At 42.2% G+C, this 22830-nt stretch overlaps 1 protein-coding gene across 1 annotated transcript in view; it reads left to right on the forward strand.

Moving 5' to 3' along the window:
- The first annotated feature begins 12654 nt into the window (after positions 1-12654).
- Positions 12655-22830, forward strand: part of LOC124622366 (sialin-like) — an 80273-nt gene continuing 70097 nt past the window's right edge. The window contains exon 1 of the mRNA XM_047148044.1: positions 12655-12753. Coding sequence (XP_047004000.1) covers positions 12720-12753 — 34 coding nt within the window. The 5' untranslated portion in view covers positions 12655-12719. The remainder of the gene's footprint in view (positions 12754-22830) is intronic.

Genomic DNA, 22830 nt, shown 5'->3' on the forward strand with positions numbered 1-22830 from the left:
GGACGACCGAAGAAAGGCAGAAATACTGAATTCAGTGTTCCGAAACTGTTTCACTGCGGAAAATCGTAACACGGTCCCTGACTTCAGCCGTCGCACGGACGCCAAAATGGAAAATATTGAAATAAACGATATCGGAATTGAAAAACAACTGCTATCATTTAGTAGCGGAAAAGCATCCGGACCAGACGAGATACCCTTAAGATTCTACAGTGATTATGCTAAAGAACTTGCCCCCTTTCTATCAGCAATTTATCGTAGATCGCTGGAAGAACATAAAGTACCTAGCGACTGGAAGAAAGCGCAGGTCGTTCCCATTTTCAAGAAGGGTCATAAATCAGATGCGAATAATTATAGGCCTATTTCGCTTACGTCAATCTGTTGTAGAATAATGGAACATGTTTTGTGTTCTCGTATTATGACGTTCTTAGATAATACAAATCTCCTTCATCATAACCAACATGGATTCCGCAAACAGAGATCATGTGAAACTCAGCTCGCCCTATTTGCCCAAGAAATTCACAGTGCCGTAGACACTGGCGAGCAGATTGATGCCGTATTCCTGGACTTCAGGAAGGCATTTGATATGGTTCCGCACTTACGTTTAGTGAAAAAAATACGAGCTTACGGAATATCGGACCAGGTTTGTGATTGGATTCAGGATTTCCTAGAAGAAAGAACACAACATGTCATTCTTAACGGTTCAAAATCTGCAGATGTAGAGGTAATTTCGGGAGTACCGCAGGGAAGCGTGATAGGACCTTTATTGTTTACAATATACATAAATGACTTAGTTGACAACATCGGTAGCTCCGTGAGGCTATTTGCAGATGACACGGTTGTCTACAAGGAAGTAGCAACATCAGAAGACTCGTACGTACTCCAGGAGGACCTGCAGATGATTAATGCATGGTGCGACAGCTGGCAGCTTTCCCTAAACGTAGATAAATGTAATATAATGCGCATACATAGGGGCAGAAATCCATTCCAGTACGATTATGCCATAGGTGGTAAATCATTGGAAGCGGTAACGACCGTAAAATACTTAGGAGTTACTATCCGGAGCGATCTGAAGTGGAATGATCACATAAAAGAAATAGTGGGAAAAGCAGGCGCCAGGTTGAGATTCATAGGAAGAATTCTAAGAAAATGTGACTCATCGACGAAAGAAGTAGCTTACAAAACGCTTGTTCGTCCGATTCTTGAGTATTGCTCATCAGTATGGGACCCTTACCAGGTTGGATTAATAGAAGAGATAGACATGATCCAGCGAAAAGCAGCGCGATTCGTCATGGGGACATTTAGTCAGCGCGAGAGCGTTACGGAGATGCTGAACAAGCTCCAGTGGCGGACACTTCAAGAAAGGCGTCACGCAATACGGAGAGGTTTATTATCGAAATTACGAGAGAGCACATTCCGGGAAGAGATGGGCAACATATTACTACCGCCCACATATATCTCGCGTAATGATCACAACGAAAAGATCCGAGAAATTAGAGCAAATACGGAGACTTACAAGCAGTCGTTCTTCCCACGCACAATTCGTGAATGGAACAGGGAAGGGGGGATCAGATAGTGGTACAATAAGTACCCTCCGCCACACACCGTAAGGTGGCTCGCGGAGTATAGATGTAGATGTAGATGTAATATTCGTCATGGCGGCTGCAGTGTAACACGTGTTAAGTTTCGGCTCGCGAAATTTAGTTGAATTCGAAGGTGTTCTCGCAGGAGGTGTTGTCTAGTACAAGTGGAAATCGTGAAAACAACAGTGTTCTGTGCAGTAGTGCTATTTTTTTTCTGTGCTCCGCCAATATCTTCGAGAAAATGGTAAACAGAAGAGTGAACAGCAGCGCGTCCAGCAGCGGGGAAGCAGCAGGTGCGGCGGGCCCGCTCTTGGCGGAAGGTGCGGCCGCGGCTCCCGGTATAGCGGAGCTGGTCCGCTCTGAGGTAAACGCTGCGCTTCGCGATAAAAACAATCTCGATCTGATAGCAGGCACTATATCAGATACTGTAACGGCAGCAGTATTGGCCAAAATGCGTGAAACTGTTGAGGCCAATACTGCCGAAATTACAGCATTAAAAAAGTCTGTATCTGAATACGAGAAAAAGGCACGAGAGTTGGAAGTGAAACTATCTGCCGCAACTGACGAACTAGAACAGTACCAAAGGCGAAATAGTCTACGACTGTTTGGAGTAGTAGAAAATAAGGAAGAAGACACGGACAACCTGCTTATACAGGTTGCGCGTGAAAAATTAGGCGTTGAAGTGACCAAGGCAGACATTGACAGGAGCCATCGGGTGGGGCGAAAACTACCAGGTGCCGCCAAACCTCGTCCAATAATAATTAAATTTGTCTCGTACCGAAAAAGGGCAGAGATCTTTAACCAGAAGAAGAAGTTAGCAAGGACAGGGCTTACAATAAGGGAAGATCTGACACACGAACGGCTAAAGATTTTAAACAGTGCCAATCCCATTTCGGTCTTCAGAATGTGTGGACTCAGGATGGCAGAGTAATCATTAAGACAGCAGCTGGAAAGAAGACAGTCACAAACATGACAGAACTGAATAGTATTAAGTGAAGCTACTCGAGCCAAAAGTGCAAACTTAACACCATTTGCAATTGTAACAGCCCCAATACTCAGATATAGTCTTGTAATTTTATTAATTTTTTAATTATACCCATATTTGTACCTTCAAATAATTGTTTTTGTAACTGTATTAACTTTACACTATTTTTTTTGTGTCTGTAGCTCTAACCATTACTTAATTTTAGTTACTGCTAATACTTTTTTCATTTTCTCAGCTTATTCTCTTCCATTCTGAAATAGTTCTATTGCAATTATTAGTCTCTCCTTTAGTTCATTAATCACCCATCTCTTCGGTTTAAATTGTTCATAACAAAAATCACTATCAGTATCACTTTAGCAAATTTCAATCTAATTGTAGCTTCCTACGATAATCACTACCAGTATCACTTTAGTAAATTTCAATTTAATTCTAGCTTCCTACGATAATCCATTAATTATTAAGCTTACTTCTCTCTGCTGACAGCATCGGCCTCTTAAATCACTCCCTTCTCCCTTATTTCCACCCTAAGCTGTTTCAAATACGCTAATTACATTTCTCCTCTTACGACAGAGGATACACAGTGACACACAGCCGTCACTATTTTGGTCATATTCTCCTTGCACCGAATAAAACTAATCCATTTTCTATACTTCCGCAACCTCAGGAAATCTTTAGCAGTCGCCTTTCTTTCGGCACTCGCGGTGTCACAAACAGGGCGCGCAAAATCTCGGACACCCCTGTGTTATGTCACTTTGCGGAAGCAGCGGCCAGTGCCCCTCGCGGCAGGTAGTGCCTAACAAAGGGACAAACCAGTCTGCCACCCTACTCCAGGCTGCTCAGCGGAACGCGTCAGAGCTTTTAGCAGCTCACTGCAACATCCAGTCCTTACCTGCACATTACGAAGAACTTAGCCTCCTCTTCAACCAACTAAACTACCACGTAATCCTCTTATCCGAAACGTGGTTGAAACCACACATATCCTCTGCATCTTTTCATCTCCCAGGGTACACATTTCTTAGGGCAGACAGATAAAAAAAGCGAGGTGGCGGGGTCGGCGCGTATATACGAACAGGTCTCAAAGCGAAAGTCTTATGTACGTCAAATCCTGCTGAAGAAAAAGAGGCTGAATTCATGTTCATTGAAATAAATATACAAAGTCGGAAATTCTTGACTGGCGTCGTGTACAGGCCGCCAAAAATAAGCTCAATGAGTTCCTTCCAGTCTGAATTACATTCACTTCAGTGTCAATACGAACATGTCATCGTAATGGGTGACTTGAACATAGACCTGCTAAGAGACACTCCCTCCGCAATAAACCTAAGAAGACTGTTTAGTTGCAATAGCATGAACATTCTTCCATTACAACCTACACACCATACGGCGCACAGTCATACTCTTATAGACGTAATCGCAACGAAACAGACTGACAAAGTAAGAGATGTTGGTCAAACATCAGCCCCTGGCCTCTCAGCACATGATGTAATATTCCTGGCCTACTCTGTGCAGCCCCCAAGGATCAAATCGCGTTACATAACTTGTAGGAACATGAAACGTATTGACCTTGACGCTCTAACAGCCGATTGCTCAGAAATCTCACGGCATCAAATAATCAGAAAACCCACAATCGACGGCAAAATTAATGAACTTGGTGATAAACTCACTGCCCTCTATGACAAACATGCACCTGTGCACACAATCCGTGTAAGAAAATCTCCTGCTCCATGGCTGACAGCTGAATTACGTCAAATGATGACTAATAGGGATGCTGCCCACAGGCGTTTCAAGGCAGATCCGAAACCCGACCGTTTCGAAGAATATAGAAAGCTACAGAACAGAGTGAAACAATGCATTCGCAATGCTAAAATCAGGAACTCTCGCTCCCTTGTATGCAGCGATCTGACGCCCACTACTCTATGGAAGAATCTCCGTAGCTTGGGGGTCGGAAAGGCAAAATCGGAAACTACTTTTCATGTGTCAGCTAACGAATTAAATGAATTCTTCTCTGCACCTCTGAATACCAGCACAGCTGATAATTACCGTCCACAAGAATCCCCAAACAGGATAACTATCAACCATACCTTCCATCTAAAACATGTAACAACAAATACGGCAAGAAAAGCAATAATGAGAATCTCTTCTGATGCAATAGGCAACGACAGTATCGGTATAACCATGATTAAGAATGTTGCCGATATCTTAGTACCTGTCTTAACTGACATATTTAATTTTTCCCTCATGAACAGAATATATCCCACTGCATGGAAAAGAAGCCTAATTCGACCCATCCCTAAGATCGAAAACCCGCAACTGCCTAGTGATTACCGACCAATTAGCATACTGCCTGCTGTTTCCAAAGCACTTGAATATATTGTTCATGACCAAATCACTGAACACTTGCATGAATTCAGCCTATATGACAAATTTCAATCCGGTTTCCGTAAACATCACAGCACAAACACTGCTCTAATTAAAGTAACTGATGACCTGAAACATGCCATCGACATTCGAAAGGCAACAATATTGACGTTACTGGACTTCAGCAAAGCTTTTGACACTGTTAACTTTGACATATTGCTCAGAAAAATGCAACAGCTTAATTTCTCTGATAGTGCAATGAGATGGTTTGAAAGCTACTTAAAAGACAGACAGCAATGTGTTGTCTGCGTAAATGAAAAATCTTCCTGGAAACATGTTTCCTCGGGAGTGCCACAAGGACAGTCTTAGGACCACTTTTGTTTTCTTTATATGTCAACGATATTTCGGCGGTTCTGTCCTCCTGTAAATATCATTTCTATGCCGACGACCTCCAGCTCTACCTAAGCGTCAGACCTGAAGATGTAAACATTGCAATCGCTCAGATGAATGATGATCTGTCTTCAGTAGTGACATGGGCGAGAAACCTGGGGCTTAAACTAAATGCAAAAAAGATGCAAGTAATCTTAATAGCCCATCAGAAATTAATAAGTTCAGATTTCCGCGAACGGCTACCTCCTATTCTGCTCGACGGTACTCCAATACCATATCAGAAAACAGTGAAGAACTTGGGTGTAACTTTGGATGAGCATCTCAACTGGGCGGAGAATACAGTCGCAGTGTGCCGAAAGACGTCTGCTTGTCTCTATGCTCTCAAAAAGTTTCGGAACATATTTCCACAGGACTTGAAAAGCCAGCTCGTGCAAGCACTCGTTCTACCGAACCTCCACTATTGTGATGTGATTCAACAAGGCATGAGTAGTGAAAACAAAAGACGGCTAGAGCTAACCATGAATGCCTGTGTGCGTTACACCTGCAACATTCGCCGATATGATCATGTTAGTGCTTCATACTCCGAGCTAGGGTGGCTGCGGCCGGACAAATTGCGTGACTACCACACTCTATGTCTACTCCACCGACTCCTCGTCATGCAAGCACCCCAGTACCTTGCTTCAGAGATTAAAAACCTGTCATGTCATCATAATCGAAACACGAGGTCACTCCTATTTGGATCCTAACTGTGCCCACTCACAAAACAAAAACTTTTGCAAACTCCTTCTCAGTTACCGCTGTCCGCCTCTGGAACAAACTGCCCCTTACCTTGCGCAAAATTCGATCTCCTGCTGCTTTTAAGAAGAAGTTGAAGCATTTCCTACTATCATCCTCATAAAGTTCTCCACAAAATTAATGCACAAGGACAATCCCCTCATCTGTCAAATAGCAAAGCTAGCGTCTCCTATCTTGCTCCTGAGATGCCTTCCTCTTCATCTATCTCTATTAGCCACGCAATCTTCTTTTCCTTTATATTTCCTTAATTATGTTTCATCATGTCTCTATTCTTCTCCTCCCTTCACCATGAGTCTCCCTCATATTCCCTGCTGCCAGCACTCCTATCTAAAATCTGTCTCTTCAATAATGTCTAATTATAACAGTACTTGTGACCTAAGAATATAAACTGTATATGTATGTATTTTTCCAGGTGTACCTTTCAAATTGTTTATTTCACTTTTTGTACTAGATATAGTTTAACATGCTTACTAAAACATATGAATGTAAAATAAGTAGAATGCCTGGTTAGATGTAAGAGAGGGCCTGATGGCCCTAATCTTGCCAGGTTAAATAAATCAATAAATAAATATATAAATAAATATACAACATGTACAAGAGCCAACAAGGAATAATAAGAGTGGAAGGCCAAGAACGAAGTACTCGGATTAAAAAGGGTGTAAGACGGGGATGCTGCTCTTTCACTCCTACTTTTTAACCTATACATCGAAGAAGCAATGGTGGAATAAAATAAAGATTTAAGAAAGGAATTAAAATTCAAGGTGAAAGGACATCTACAGTAAGGTTCGCTGATGACATTGGCATCCTCAGTGACAGCGAAAAAGAATTTCAGGATCTGCTGAAGGGAAAGACCAGTGTAATGAATACAGAACATGGATTGAGAGTAAATCGATGAAAGACGAAAGTAATGAGAAGTAGCAGAAGTAAGAACAGCAAGAAACTTAACATCAGCACTGATGGTTCACGAAGTGGATGAAGTTAAGGAATTCTGCTACCAAGGCAGCAAAATAACCGACGATGCACGGAGCAGGCAGGACATCAAAAGCAGACTAGCAGTGGCAAAGAGGGCATTTCTGGCCAAGAGAAGTCTACTAATATGAAACGTAGGCCTTAATTTGAGGAAGAGACTTCTGAGAATGCGCATTTGGAGCACAACATTGTATGGTAGTGAAACATGGACTGTGACGAAGCAAGAAGAGAATCGAAGCATTTGAGATGTGGTGCTACAGACGACAGTTGAAAGTTAGATGGACTGATAAGGTAAGAAATAAGGTTCTGCGCAGAATCGAAGAGTGTTCCGGCGTAACGACAAGCGCCGGGGTGAAGATCAAGAACGAAAGAGCAGAGAGGGCTGTGAGACGATGTCAGCCAATTAGTACGCTGACGAATATCTCTCTAGGACGACACAAAGACAGGACCGGTGTCTACACGAAGAGAATATAATCGGCGCGCCGCCTAGCCGCGACGGGGTGGAAGACGAGCCGCCATACAAACCCTACAGCAGTGACTTACGAACTGTATTGTTTTGCTTGCATTGAAATTGCATATACCAAAGGACATTGATTATTTGCATATCGCCATTGAATATGCAAAATTAAATATTGTCAATTTTACTTACTGTAATAAACTCCATTAACATGGTTTGCTTGAATTGTTGACTAGCGATTAGAGAAATCAGCTTCCTAGGCACCATATACTAGACGAGGCGGATGAACATAATAAAGGGAAAAATAATGGAAAACATTGATAAGAAGACAGGACAGGATGATAGAACGTCTGTCAAGACATCAAGGAATAAGTCCCATGGTATTAGAGGAAGCTGTTGAGGGTAAAAACTGTAGAGGAAGACAGAGATTGGAAAATATCCAGCAATGAATTGCCGACGTAGGTTACAAGTGCATATATTTCCTGAAAGTACGGTGGGAACAAACAGAAGAAGAACCTCGTGTGCTACGTATGCAACTGGCTCCCATCAGAATATCGTGATTTACGGATTGGACACACATCAGGCGATCCCCACTTTCATTATAGGAACGTGCTTCCCCAGTCACCGCCATAGGACACATACAGGGCTATTACAAATGATTGAAGCGATTTCATAAATTCACTGTAGCTCCATTCATTGACATATGGTCACGACACACTACAGATCCGTAGAAAAACTCATGAAGTTTTGTTCGGCTGAAGCCGCACTTCAGGTTTCTGCCGCCAGAGCACTCGAGAGCGCAGTGAGACAAAATGGCGGCAGGAGCCGAGAAAGCGTATGTCGTGCTTGAAATGCACTTACATCAGTCAGTCATAACAGTGCCACGACACTTCAGGACGAAGTTGAACAAAGATCCATCAACTGCTAACTCCATTCGGCGATGGTATGCGCAGTTTAAAGCTTCTGGATGCCTCTGTAAGGGGAAATCAACAGGTCGGCCTGCAGTGAGCGAAGAAACGGTTGAATGCGTGCGGGCAAGTTTCAAGCGTAGCCCGCGGAAGTCGACGAATAAAGCAAGCAGGGAGCTAAACGCACCACAGCCGACGGTTTGGAAAATCTTACGGAAAAAGCTAAAGCGAAGCCTTACCATTACAATTGCTACAAACCCTGACACCCGATGACAAAGTCAAACGCTTTGAATTTTCGGCGCGGTTGCAACAGCTCATGGAAGAGAATGCGTTCAGTGCGAAACTTGTTTTCAGTGATGAAGCAACATTTTTTCTTAATGGTGAAGTGAACAGACACAATGTGCGAATCTGGGCGGTAGAGAATCCTCACGCATTCGTGCAGCAAATTCGCAATTCACTAAAAGTTAACGTGTTTTGTGCAATCTCACGGTTTAAAGCTTACGGCCCCTTTTTCTTCTGCGAAAAAAAAAAAAACGTTACAGGAGACGTGTATCTGGACGTGCTGGAAAATTGGCTCATGCCACAACTGGAGACCGACAGCGCCGACTTCATCTTTCAACAGGATGGTGCTCCACCACACTTCCATCATGATGTTCGGCATTTGTTAAACAGGACATTGGAAAACCGATGGATCGGTCGTGGTGGAGATCATGATCAGCAATTTATGTCATGGCCTCCACGCACTCCCGACTTCACCCAGTGCGATTTTTTTCTGTGGGGTTATGTGAAAGATTCAGTGTTTCAACCTCCTCTACCAAGAAACGTGCCAGAACTGCCAGCTCGCATCAACGATGCTTTCGAACTCATTGATGGGGACATGCTGCTCTGAGTGTGGGAGGAACTTGATTATCGGCTTCATGTCTGCCGAATCACTAAAGGGGCACATATCGAACATTTGTGAATGCCTAAAAAAACTTTTTGAGTTTTTGTATGTGTGTGCAAAGCATTGTGAAAATATCTCAAATAATAAAGTTATTGTAGAGCTGTGAAATCGCTTCAATCATTTGTAATAACCCTGTATAAGTGATAACTCAGCGCAAGTTGCCGAATTGAAACACACATTTGTTACTTCGATTGCCAGCCGCTGTGGCCGAGCGGTTCTAGGCGCTTCAGTCCGGAACCGCGCTGCTGCTACGGTCGCAGGTCGAATCCTGCCTCGGGCATGGATGTGTGTGATGTTCTTAGGTTAGTTAGGTTTAAGTAGTTCTAAGTCTAGAGGACTGATGACCTCATATGTTAAGTCCCATAGTGCTAAGAGCCATTTGAACCATTTTTGTTACTTCAATCAACAAATTACTGTTTGCAAGAGACTGAGCAAGGTGAATTACCAATTTTGCGCATGTATTAGCACTATATTCCCATCACCAAAATCTAACAACTTACACAGTCGTGGACTTTTTAAGAGATTGTCATCTGCACATATCATGGACTCTATTGTCTTGGAGACTCTTGTACCCTCTAAGTGACTGTCAGTACATATACTTGACTTTTATCTTATGGAAAACATCGAGTACCTGGAAGATGTTGCAGTTTGAATTCAGAAAAAAGTTAGTGTGTTTATACTGTTCATTAACTTTTTTCTCTGTTTATCTATAAGATTGCGTTGTGTTGAGAACTATAATTATATACGATCTATTACCATCTACTACGCGATATGTATGTCATTACCCTTTCTTTTAATTATCAGATATGCTGCGTATGGAATAGGAAATTGGCGTTTGGTGTGTATATGTTGCAACTGTGGGAATGTGTGTGAGCACTCACATCAACATCTAATAAGAGCTTCCGTTGTTCTCGTTCTTTTGTAGGTCTCGCCAGTGTGTGATCAATGGTTTATACTCGAATACCGTTCTAAAGACAGACAGTGAAACCATCCGATCACCTCTCGTGAGTCGGGGTCCAGTGTTGTCAATTACTTGTGTATCGCATCCGATTACGAGATTTCTTATCAATAATAAGAAAAAAAACCATGAGAAGAAAAGATATATCTGTAATCAATGACCACGTGGCAATAAAGCAACACTGCACTGCACCGATAAGTTTCGGTCTTACGACTTGCATATTTCCCCAGTATTTTTCAAAAAAGTTCGTTTCAGGCTTTCATATCATTGTCATCAATATGCATTTAGTATCAAAGCTATAAAATACTATTACAAAGTGCACCCCGCTGGGGTATTGAGAAGAGATGTGACGTTAGTTCAGTGACCACCATGTCGAGTCAAATTTACGAAGAACTTTGTAGTGTAGCACTTATGAGTGTGACGTTGCAACGCCGCTGGCTTAGATGCATATCCTGATTCGGTTGGAAACATTGTCGAAAACCATTTTATCTTCTCCTGAGGCAAGTGTCCCATAATTGTTGTAATAGGACCGTGATATCATCTACACTTGCTCTAGGACAGAGTTGACGTCTGAGATAGTCACACGCATGTTCCATCGGGGACAGATCTGGTTATATTACCGATCTTGGGAGTGCCTCAACATCACTCATACAGTTCACAGACATGTCATGTGTGGACGAGTACTGTCATTTTCAAAAATGACACCACGATATTGTCCCAGGAGAGGTAACACATGAGGACGCAGGATGTCCATGACAGACCATTGTGCCAACCCCTCAGTCGCTACCAACCTGTGAGCTGAAGTCATACCTGATGGCTCCCCATCCCATGACTCCAGAAGGAACACGGCTATGTCTCTCGAAAACAATGGAAGAATGGGATCTCTATAGGTCGCTTCCCTACTCGTCAACGATGGTCATCTGGGGTAGTGCAGAACCGCGATTCCTCGCTGAATCCAGTATGACGTCATTCATCAACAGTCCGTGCTTCCCAGTCATGGCGGAACTCAAAACTCAGCCGTTCTGTGTGGTGTTAAGCGGCAGTCTACCCATAGCACAGTGTCTAATCTAATTGGTGATAGTCTCCGATAGTGCGGGATGTCAAAGAATGTTGTAGGGAGTCCATTACTTGTTCTGCGTCGCAGTCGCAAATATGAAGGGACTTCGACCTGGTTGGTACACAATACAGCGATCCTGCGTCGTGGTCGTCACACGTGGTCGACCGAAATCTTGGCAACGGCTACACCTGCTCTCACAGTTCCTTAGAGGCCAATATCGGCCATTGTCACTACGAATGCTGCGCAAGTCTGGATATTGCGTTATGCGGCCAGCTGGCCGAATGAAGACCCGCAGCGAGGTACCTTTCAATCTCTGTTAGGTGCTGATAGCGCTCTCTCATGAGTATGCGGCATCTCCATGTGCTTCACAGTGGCCAATCAACATCTGATACAGTTCATGCCTCTGATATAGTCTATCAGGCCTGGTAAAACTAAAAGTTGACAACACTAATGCACTCTGGGCGCCGTTCTGCCAGCAACTCTAAGCATTTACGTACCCACTGAAGGTAAAAATATGAACGATACACCAAAATATTTACTGCTTTGCGAACGTGCACCTGATCAACAGCATGTTTCGGCATCTTGATCAGTTTACAGTGAAGAAGTCACTAGTGAGATGGTCGTAGGCGGATACGGCATGAAGCCTTGTCCAGGTATGAAAAGAAAGACTAGGTTTTAACATCACGCCGACAAGTAGGTCATTAGAGGCAATCTTGCCGAGAATAAACGCTGTTGTGGAGCAAAGTCGTTACCATTCTCGAGATAGTTTTGAATATTTCATACATCTCACTAAAACGGAACATCCCTGCCACCATGCAGTTGCTGAAAGTTGCTACGGCGATGTCATGGCATTCCAACGCTTTTTCACGTTGCCTTTTTTCACGAAACCAAAGCATTGAGAGAATGGTAGTAATATTATGGGTCTGAAACTGGGGTGCTGTTCCAAGAAGTTCAAGCGAGGACGTTCACGTCAAAATTGTGAAATAAGATGAGAATCTCCACTGAAAGTGATATACTATCGGAATTTTACAAATTCAAGTGGGTTAGAGATTGCATTAATACATAATACAGATAACGCCTGAAGAGGCTGACTGTGAGTCGTTCACTGTAAGGAATGGGAATTCTAAACAACCAAGAAGTGGCTTGCAGATGAGACGATAAGCTACCGGCAGTGTCAGCAAGAGATCTGATCCGAAGATTAGTTTCGATAGTCGTGCTTCCAAACTGTGCATCCTACCTGGCTACTCGTCGCAGATAGTGCTGTACATTAAAGAACGGCTGCTGCCAACGGTCTCAGGCAGTTTTTCTACGTGTGCGCCAACATGTCATCAGCTTCTGTTTGCCACTGGACATTTAGTGAGTACTTTCAAGCAGCAGTTTCGCTATTGAGTAACTGGTCTCTAGGAATTGTCAAATGTACTAAAAGAGCATCCCTATATAAACGAGCAGTGAGAACTCCTAGTTTCCATTTAAATATAAATAAATGATTAACATAATATATCCTTCGTAATCTAGACACACAGGGTACAAGTCTATTATAAACTGACAAAAATATTCCGTTACCTTTGACTTCCTAACGAGTCGCAGGATTAAATGGAAATATCTAATCACTTTTAAATTATAATTGATCAGGCTGAAGTATAAGCACTTCGGTCGTTTATTTTCATTTACAAATTTAGACCTTTTCAGTCATTTAGTTTGGATAAATGTAAAGCTTTGTGACTCAAACAGCGGAAAATAGCGCAAACGTAAAAATGCAAGTGAAACTGGTTCTTTGTAAGTATTGGTTTTGGCGCGGTAAACATATACGAAAAAAAGATTGTTGGCAGAGACGTTTTTTTCTCAGTGAGTAGTTAACTAGTACTCATACACTTGCACGTTGATGATGCGGTGTTCAGTCCGAAGACTGGTTTTATGCAGCACTCCACGCTATCAACCGATCCCTTCTTCTAGTCAGGTTGTGCCACAAATTTCTTTCCTTCCCGATTCGATCAGTACGTTCTCATAGTTACGCGATGTAACCATCTAATTTTCAGCATTCTCCTGTAGCACTACATGTCAGAAGGTTGTAATCTCTTCTCGTATTAACGGCTTATCGTCCATGTTTCACTTCCGTACAAAGCTACAATCTAGATAAATACCTTCTGAAAAACCTTCCTAACAAATTTGTATTAGAAATTAATAAATTTCTCTTTTTCAGAAATGCTTTCCTTGCTATAGGCCAGTCTGCTTTTTGTATTCTCTATACTTCGGCCATCATCAGTTATTTTGCCCCCCAAAGAGAACAACTCATCTGCTATTCTTAAATTCTGATTTCATAATCTAATTCCCCAATCATCGCATGATTTATATCGACTATATTCTTTACACTTGTTTTGTTTTTGTTGATGCTCATTCTATAATCTCAAAAAATGGTTCAAATGGCTCTGAGCACTATGGGACTTAACATCTATTGTCATCAGTCCCCTAGAACTTAGAACTACTTAAACCTAACTAACCTAAGGACATCACACACATCCATGCCCGAGGCAGGATTCGAACCTGCGACCGTAGGAGTCGCGCGGCTCCGGACTGAGCGCCTAGAACCGCTAGACCACCGCGGCCGGCTCTATAACCACCTAGTCTGTTCAACTGCCCTTCCAAGCCCTTTGCTGTCTCTGACAGAATTATAATATGAATAACACTCGACACTCGATATCCACTCAGATTATCGTAAAAATTACAACAATTAAAAAGTCAAGAACGATGAAGTGTTTCCAAAAGCTGCAAAGCTGTATAAAGGGGCTTTATTCGGAACTACCGGTTTCGCGTCAATTTAGACGCATCTTCGGGTCTATAAAAGTTGTCTTTCTATAATGTAGATGGACAATTACGGAGTTCCACCGTTCGGGAAGGTATCCATGTTACGACTCAAACCACACCAGTGGGCTGTCATAATAAAATTGAGTACACCCAAAAGGGACTTGTTGAAATGTACAGAGCATGTCTCCTGGATGAGCCAGGTCGGATAACACCCCGTCGGATATACTATAAGATCCGGTAGATACCAGTTGTGTAAACCCAATGAAATAAAATTTAAGATCCCGTGTAATGTGCGTACTTCCGCCGTATTGCTAATAGGCAGATGTGGTGCAAGCAGCCCATGGAGTCTAGCAATACAACAGAAAGCGGACGCTCACGGTGCAAAAAAAAAGTAAATACACAAACAGATGGGAGGAGGAAATCAAAACTAGGATTGTATACCATCTTGTCTGCTTCATTTTCTGCATTTCTATATTTCCTCCTTTCATTAGTTTGATTCAGTTCAAATGGTTCAAATGGCTCTGAGCACTATGGGACTCAACTGCTGAGGTCATTAGTCCCCTAGAACTTAGAACTAGTTAAACCTAACTAACCTAAGGACATCACAAACATCCATGCCCGAGGCAGGATTCGAACCTGCGACCGTAGCGGTCTTGCGGTTCCAGACTGCAGCGCCTTTAACCGCACGGCCACTTCGGCCGGCTTTTGATTCAGTATCTCCTGTGATATGCAATGCTTTCTACTAGGCCTTGTATTTTTACTTCTTTGGTCCTCTGCTGCCTTCAATACTTTGTTTCAAAATATAACAGTAAATGAGGTAATACAGTTAATGCAAGCAAAGTAGATAAGCCTTCTCGTTTGCGTCAAAGACAGTGGAGATTATTCTTGTGGTGAAATATCGTCAGTAGCACTCAGTCTACATTAGATCTTGAGTGTCATACTTCCGAGAAAGCTTTCCTTCTACCCTCAGTCCTAAGAATTTAAAATGGTTGACATTACTAACTGTTGATCCACTTGGGGCAGTAAAATTTCACTTTTGCGAAAGTTCTGTGTCAGAAACTATATGCATGGCAATTCCATTCTCGCTGCTACCTCTTAGTTTTCCATATGCCAGTCTGCAAGCGGATGGCATGTGCTTAGAAATACTTACAGTTGGAAGCAGGATCTTTAACAGGAAATTTAGTTGCATCAGCTGCATTTTTTTGTTATAGTTTATTTGCAGTCAGTTTCGGAACAAAGGCATCTTCAACTTTGCGGGCTTTCAAATAATAGAAATGAAATGGTGTGTTGTGATGGTGTGTTGGCCCTCAACTACGTATCCTCTGATTCAGAGTTGAAATAGTGAAAGTTTTGGCTGGTTTCATTGCCTAGGGGCTGGGATACGTAGTTGCCGCATTACAAGCCGAATACTGCTGAGTGTACAGTATACAATTTCAATATACACAAGAATCAAATGGTCGAAGGTTCCTGTCACTCGACAATTGAGAATTTTGAATGTAACATAAACATTTATATATGAAAGATTGCAATTAAATAAATTCTGCAGGTACTATTTTAACGACTTCAGATGATGAGTATGATAGCAGAAGTACCTTTAAGAATGCCCTTTTTTACTGTAAAACACTTATTGATGTCGATGGTCCAGCAATTAAATAAAATATAAGTTGAATAACTGGGAAACAATAGATTCTTACTTCACGTAAATAGTTATGAGCAACAACATAGCTCGCGAGATATTCACTTCTAAACGCATACTACATTTTGACTGCAGAAGCCACGGAAATCTCACAAGGGCACAAGTCGGCACTACGAAATATTTCTCTCTCTCGGGACCAGGCGCAAACTGCTCCACTCTCCAAGTCTTTCCCGCAACTGTGCGTCCGTCGCGCCGTCCTGTCCAGGACTGTCCCGTGTTCCCTCACGTACTGTCGCTCGCGCCACCCTGTCCAGAACTAACCGTCCTCTCTCGAAACGATCCTCCTCCCCCACTTCCATACAGTCTCTCCACGTGTCCTTTTCGGAACGATCGCTGTGATTGGCTAGAGAACTCTCGTCATGTCTCCAAGCCAACGCACACTCACGAACATAATGAAACACATTCGAAATACTGGATTTACATTTAACTCACTTGAAATTAAATAAATATCCCTATGTCTGGACCATAAACACGCTCTAACATACATTATTAAATACATCAACAAATTAAATAATCATATATCAGAGGAATAGAACAAAAGGTAGGTCAGTAGCCTAATGTCCCTATGCTTTCTAAAATACAGTAAATATTTAACCAATTTATGCATGAACACTATATATCGGATATAAAGAAAGACATAGACAAATAAATATATTTATAAGCATGCTGCTACCGTTTTTCGTGTAACTGTGGAGTACTTATAGCCTGACGTGATCGATAGTAATCAGCCACTTTGACCTCCGATAACTCATGTACCATTCAAGTTACATGCCTGTAATTTATACCTATTTAGGTTTACACTAATAGCTTTCTAAATACACGTGGGTCGACAAAATCGGATGAACCATTTACATTTTGGAAATTCGTTGCTGCGTGTTACTTGTATAATTTATCGTCAGATACTAAACTTTAAACTAATAAAAGTATTGAAAATCTAATTACACCATCACAATTGTCGTGCAAATAATGGTGATGTACATGTTTCTTTTTGAGGTATCATGATTCATCTGGCTGCTATTAATTTCTATATGAACTGTGAAATGTTTGCCAGTAAGGTTTCACAAAGTCCGCCATCTTTGGCACTCCCGGCATGCCTCCTTCATCGACACAGCGTCACCATGGAATTCCCAGCCACACGGTAGGCCCACTGCGCGCCCCGTGCGGTGCCCACCAACTCCGAACTTAGAATATTTTCAGGGCGCCACAACTCGCCCGTTACCTCACAACTTCGTGCAGTTTAGGAAAAGAACAAGAACTGTTTGATGGATTTTCTGATACAGTCATCTCAGGTAAAACAACACAAAATACCGAATGAAGTTTAGGACACCGCACTTCGAATGTAATCGCTAAGAGCATTGAAATGCAGAGAGTTTGTGTACAACATAAGTACTGTTTGTTACTAATCTGTATTAAGCATGGCGTCCACTGTTCTCTACTCGTTTTTATTTTATTATTTTATGAATGTGGAGGTAAAGCGTGGGAGATCGAAGTCTCACAATTACCATCAGAGCGGTTTTCTGGGACCCAACTTCATTTTTGTCGTTATTTTTGTTCGATTCTTGTTTAATAATGTTCAACATCGTTTTTGCTCTGTTCTTGGCAGTTTTACTTTTTTACGCTGTGCATAAGGTGAATCGTGAGTATAACTGCTTATATGATTTTCTACGAGTGTTTTATGTGATACAGTCAGTGAGGAATCTATGTTTTCAGTAGATACTAAGTGACTGTATGTGAAAGATTTAATTTAGGTTATTCAGCATTTTCGTTAGTCTATTCAAACAAACTTGCTGCGTGTTTCTCAGTATACACGCAGGTGTGCTCAGACAAACCTAACGGTGAAGGCGACTGCTCGTGATAAACCGGAAATACAGCTTCATAATTTCAAGTGTCACCATACACTGAGGTGACAAAAGTCTTAGGATACCTCCTAATATTGTATCGGACCTCCTTTTGCTCGGCGTAGTGCAGTAATTCGACGTAGCATGGATTCAACAAGTCGTTGGAAGCCTGCCACAGAAGAGCCATGCTGCATCTATAGCCGTCCATGATTTCAAATGTGTTACCAGTGCAGGAGTTTGTGCACGAACTAAACCCTCGATGATGTCCCGCCAACATTCAGCGGGATACACGCAGGTCGATCTGGTTGAGCATATTATTCGCTTGAACTGTCAAGAATGTTCTTCAAACCAGTCACGAACAACCGTGGCTTGGTGACATGACGCATTGTTATCCATAAAAGTACCGTCTCTATTTGGGAACATGAAATTCACGAATCGCTGCAAATGGTCGCCAAGTAGCGGAACGTAGCCATTTCCAGTCAATGATCGGTTCAGTTGAACCAGAGGACCCAGTTCACTTTCACGTAAACACGGCCCACACCATTATGGAGCCAGCACTAGATTGCACAGAGCCTTGCTAACAAACTGGGTCAATGGCTTCGCGGGGTCTGCACCAGACTCGAAGCCTACCATCAGCTCTTAGCAAATGAAATCGGGATGCATCTGACCAGGCCACAGTTTTCCAGTCGTCTAGGATCCAACCAATATGTTCACCAGCCAATGAGAAGCGCTGCGGGCGCTGTCGTGCTGTTAGCAAAGACACTCGGACGTTTGTGTGCTGCCACAGCCCATTAACTACTGACCTAATGGAACGTTCGTCGTACGTCACACATTGATTTCTGCTGTTATTACACTCTGTTTATGGCTGTCGTGCCAACCACCCGACAAATGTTCGTCACTGCGGCGCAGAATAGTCGGTCGGTACTTACGGAGGCTCCACAAGAGACTGTTAGGTCGGTCGGATGACTTCGTTGCACCTCCTGTAGGTCAGTTTCTCTGCAGCAGGTGGTGATTTTTGGGCAAGGAGTTCCCTCTCCGTGGTTGCACTTCAACGTCTGTATTCGCGCCGCTTCTCCCTTCTCTTAAAAACCTTCAACATCTTTTTTAAGAGAGTTCGCATTTGAAAAGTAAATATATAAACACCTGTTCAAATTAACACAACATAATCACTTACCATTTGTCTGTAACCGAGGTCGTGCGACAGTTTTTCTAGTGACAACGCTCTACTTTGGACCGTCACAATTGCTCTTATAGGCGAATAAACAATGATGAACTGTGTGCTCAAGTGCTGCTATATTATCATGATGTGAGTTTTAATTGCTGTAATTTAAACTGATTTACAACGAAATATGCGATATAGTGGACAAGACATTCACTTTTTCCTGCAAAGATAACGCATTACGTGGTGTAATCGTGATTGCTCAGTCTGAATGACTGAGTTCTGGAGTAATACGTTAGAAAGAGCTGCAGCCCCTTCACTACGTTTTCTGATAAATTTAACAGTTTCCTATATGAAACCAGGGTTCACAGACATTCCATAGGGTGTAAACCTTGTTGTAAACATGTTTCCATTAATGTTAGAATATTCGCAGGTAATTGCTTATCTCGGTGAGAGGTACACGTAGACATGCCCTTAGCTGTTCAAAAATGTTCAAATGTGTGTGAAATCTTATGGGACTTAACTGCTAAGGTCATCAGCCCCTAAGCTTACACACAACTTAACCTAGATTATCCTAAGGACAAACACAAACACCCATGCCCGACGGAGGACTCGAACCTCCGCCGGGATCAGCCGCACAGTCCCTGACTGCAGCGCCTAGACCGCTCGGCTAATCCCGCGCGGCCCTGAGCTGTTCTCACGGCCAACATATTCAGGATGACTTCCTAGTGACTTGCGATGGACAAGTGCAAGCGGTCCGCGTATTTGGTATAAACAGCGAAAATTTCTTAACCCGTTTAACTGAAAATGTCCTTTAATGGTGTCCTCCGAAATGCTGTATATTAGACAAAGTCTTGGTTGCAAATCACGCGAGGCAAATTATGCGACGTATCACATAACTGATTAACAAGGAAAGATTTGTCGGAGTATTTTGATCAGTTCTCTCAACAGCTGCACTTTTAAAATCTTCTTAAAGGTTACTAGCCATGTTTTTACTACTGCTGATCGCGGAATGAGTCCAATAACGCAGACTGGACCGGACGCCATTCCAATACTTTCCACACATGATAACCTGGAAGACGTTCGTGGCGCTGCTGACGAGAATTTTGGTGAAAGCCTTGGGTAATGCAAGAAGAGTGTACACGGACATTGACTCTATGGAGCAGCAATACCTTCTCACATTGCAACAGAATGGACTGGATGATATATTGGAGTGCGTTGTTCAATACTCCCTCAACAATATAACGGACAATATCTCGCCACTCCAGCGACATGGAGACTCGAAAAGAGGCGGCGATATTAATTGTACGGCGCTAAGTCCCGCCTTTGGCAGACAGTATCACCACCAAAAAGTGACTTGGGGATGGACGTTGGCCGCCTAGAGGAAATAAATACGCTACGGCCGGGTCGCACTTCGTATTTCTATACGCCGATTCTAGAATACTGCTGATATTTTGTTTTTCTAGAAATGGACTTTTGATGTGTGACTCCGGCGTAACTTTTTTTAAAAACTGTACTAAATGTGAAACGTCAGTGTTTAAAGTACCTACGTGCATTATTACGTACATTATAAGCAATCCTCATGAATACAAAGCACTTGACCTACCGCAGGTGTATATTATACAGTCTTATAAACTTTGTACGTAATCTCAGTACTTGAATTTCCATTGCAAAACCCACAACCACTGAACTAAATACTATCAGAATGTATATCTATCCAATCATTGTTTTACTGAATGTAATCCGAAAAGACAATCACTATTCCCTAAGTTCATAAAACAATATTAAATTTGACCATAATAGTCACTTGGCTTACCTGTGCGACAGCGGATAGCTGAGCTATGCTTTGCAACCGCCCTGTACTGCTGTTTTACAGTTACTAAAATCTTGCCACGTGCATTGCAAGTGTGTTACGTTCCAGCATGATGCACAGTGGACAGTCGGATCTCGGAGCAGCGATGCGAGTCCGAAATAGCCGTTTTAAAACTTTTAAATAGCAAGTGGGATATGGGTGCTTAATATCGATTAATATAAAGTCTTTAAATTTGCTTTCCTGTATTCTTAGATCAGATTAGAAAATGTAAACAGGTATACATTGCCAAACAATGGAAAATTCAGGATGGAATGTAACAGCATTATGAAAGGAATAGTTGGTACTAGCCATACAGCGGAGATGCTGAGACGCAAATAAGCACAACAAAAATGACTGCCGGAAGGTGAGCTTTCGACCAACAAGGCCTTCGTCGAAAATCGGCACACACACACACACACACACACACACACACACACACACACACACACACACACACACTCGTAAACGTATATATTGTTATAGACAAGATAGACAAGTTCAATGCCTTTGAATACTGAACATGAATTTCGAAATATTATAATTAGAAATGTTGTTTCACGACGATTACCTTAAAAGAAAAAGCGCTTGCGAATAATATGGTTTTTTCCTGAGTCCACACACATTCTGTATTCTTAAACATTTTTAAACACTTTTACATATTAGTTTTTATTCCTGTGAGATTTCTGTTTGACGAGAGCACTTTTGTTCAGAAGTTTTTAACCATGGTGTGATTACAGGTGTTCCATGTAATTTTTTATTCTGATGAAGATTGTCCTAGAGCAATCGAAACCATGGTAAATTGACAAAAAAATTGTGCAACCGATGTGACTGTATATGCATCTTATATTATGTATTACTTGAAACAATAGTACTGAATACTTATACAATGCGAGTTACAAAATGTACAAAGCAAAACAAGAATTATTCCCTAAATATGACATCCAATTTTTTCCAAACTTAGTGCATGCTGTTGGGTATTAACCATTTTAATAGAAAAGACGTTGCGGCAACAGCATTCCGAAATCAGGCCTCCACACCAGTACACTCATCCACCTCAGCCAATGCTCGACAACCATGTCACTCTTTCACGCCGACTGAATAGTTGACAGGCATACAAACTTTGGAAACCAGAGTGTCTCCTTTACACCTTACTGGGGCCAATATCCCAAACAAAACTGCCACTTCTCATACTGTCACAACCTTTCAAGTGTATTTTTGCGTTTTTTTTAGACGATTCTTCCTTCTTCATCCTTACTGATTTGGGCTCACGTTATTCCAGTCGAAAAGTGTGGGAAGCGCCTGTGAGCTGCCTAGTTACAGTCAGTCTACGACACAAATTTTTTGTAGGCTAGGTCTTCCTCAGCAGTATGCCTGGACTGTTGTTGTTCACTGATACTTTGATCAACTCAGTATTGGCAAATTACCGTCAGTGATGTCTAGGAGGCTGCAGTAACTGTGCAGAGATGATGATGCGTGCACGGGATAGATTAGTGCGGAGAGCTGCATAAAAAACAGTCTTAGCACAAGACCACAATATGAACGATGCTACGTTTGATATAACTGATAGCGAAAAAAAAGACTCAGCTGAAAGTATACGATTACTGAAATCGTAGTTTCGCAAGCGAACTATTTGTGCAGCAATTGCCGACACTGACTTCAGCATAAAATGTTTTCCTGGTGGATACGGATGTATTTGAAATTTCAAGTTCCCGATTAAGTACCCATCTAACTGGCTCAAACTTCATCAGTAGTACATGTATGACGAACAACGGCTTATTTTTCTGCTACTTTAAGACAAAAGCAACAACGTGCTCGAAGGTGGACAAGTCACCTCACCTCAGTTCTCAAGAATTTTCCTGTCTGGGTTATCTAAAGTGTACAGCACTCCAGTTGCTGCAGTTGAAGAATTGGAACAGCCAGTTGTACACTTTTTCCGAGTTTTACGAGGTGATCCAAGTATGTTTGTAAGAATTTGCAATTCACTCCAGAGACGGGAGCAGTACTCTAGCCAAATGCCACAACGGCACGTGGAACATCTGCTTTAACAATAAACTCCAACATAAAACGTGCTGAAAAGTACTGTATT

The sequence above is a fragment of the Schistocerca americana genome, chromosome 7 (genome assembly GCF_021461395.2).
Source record: "Schistocerca americana isolate TAMUIC-IGC-003095 chromosome 7, iqSchAmer2.1, whole genome shotgun sequence".
In the NCBI taxonomy this organism is placed as follows: Eukaryota; Metazoa; Arthropoda; class Insecta; order Orthoptera; family Acrididae; genus Schistocerca; species Schistocerca americana.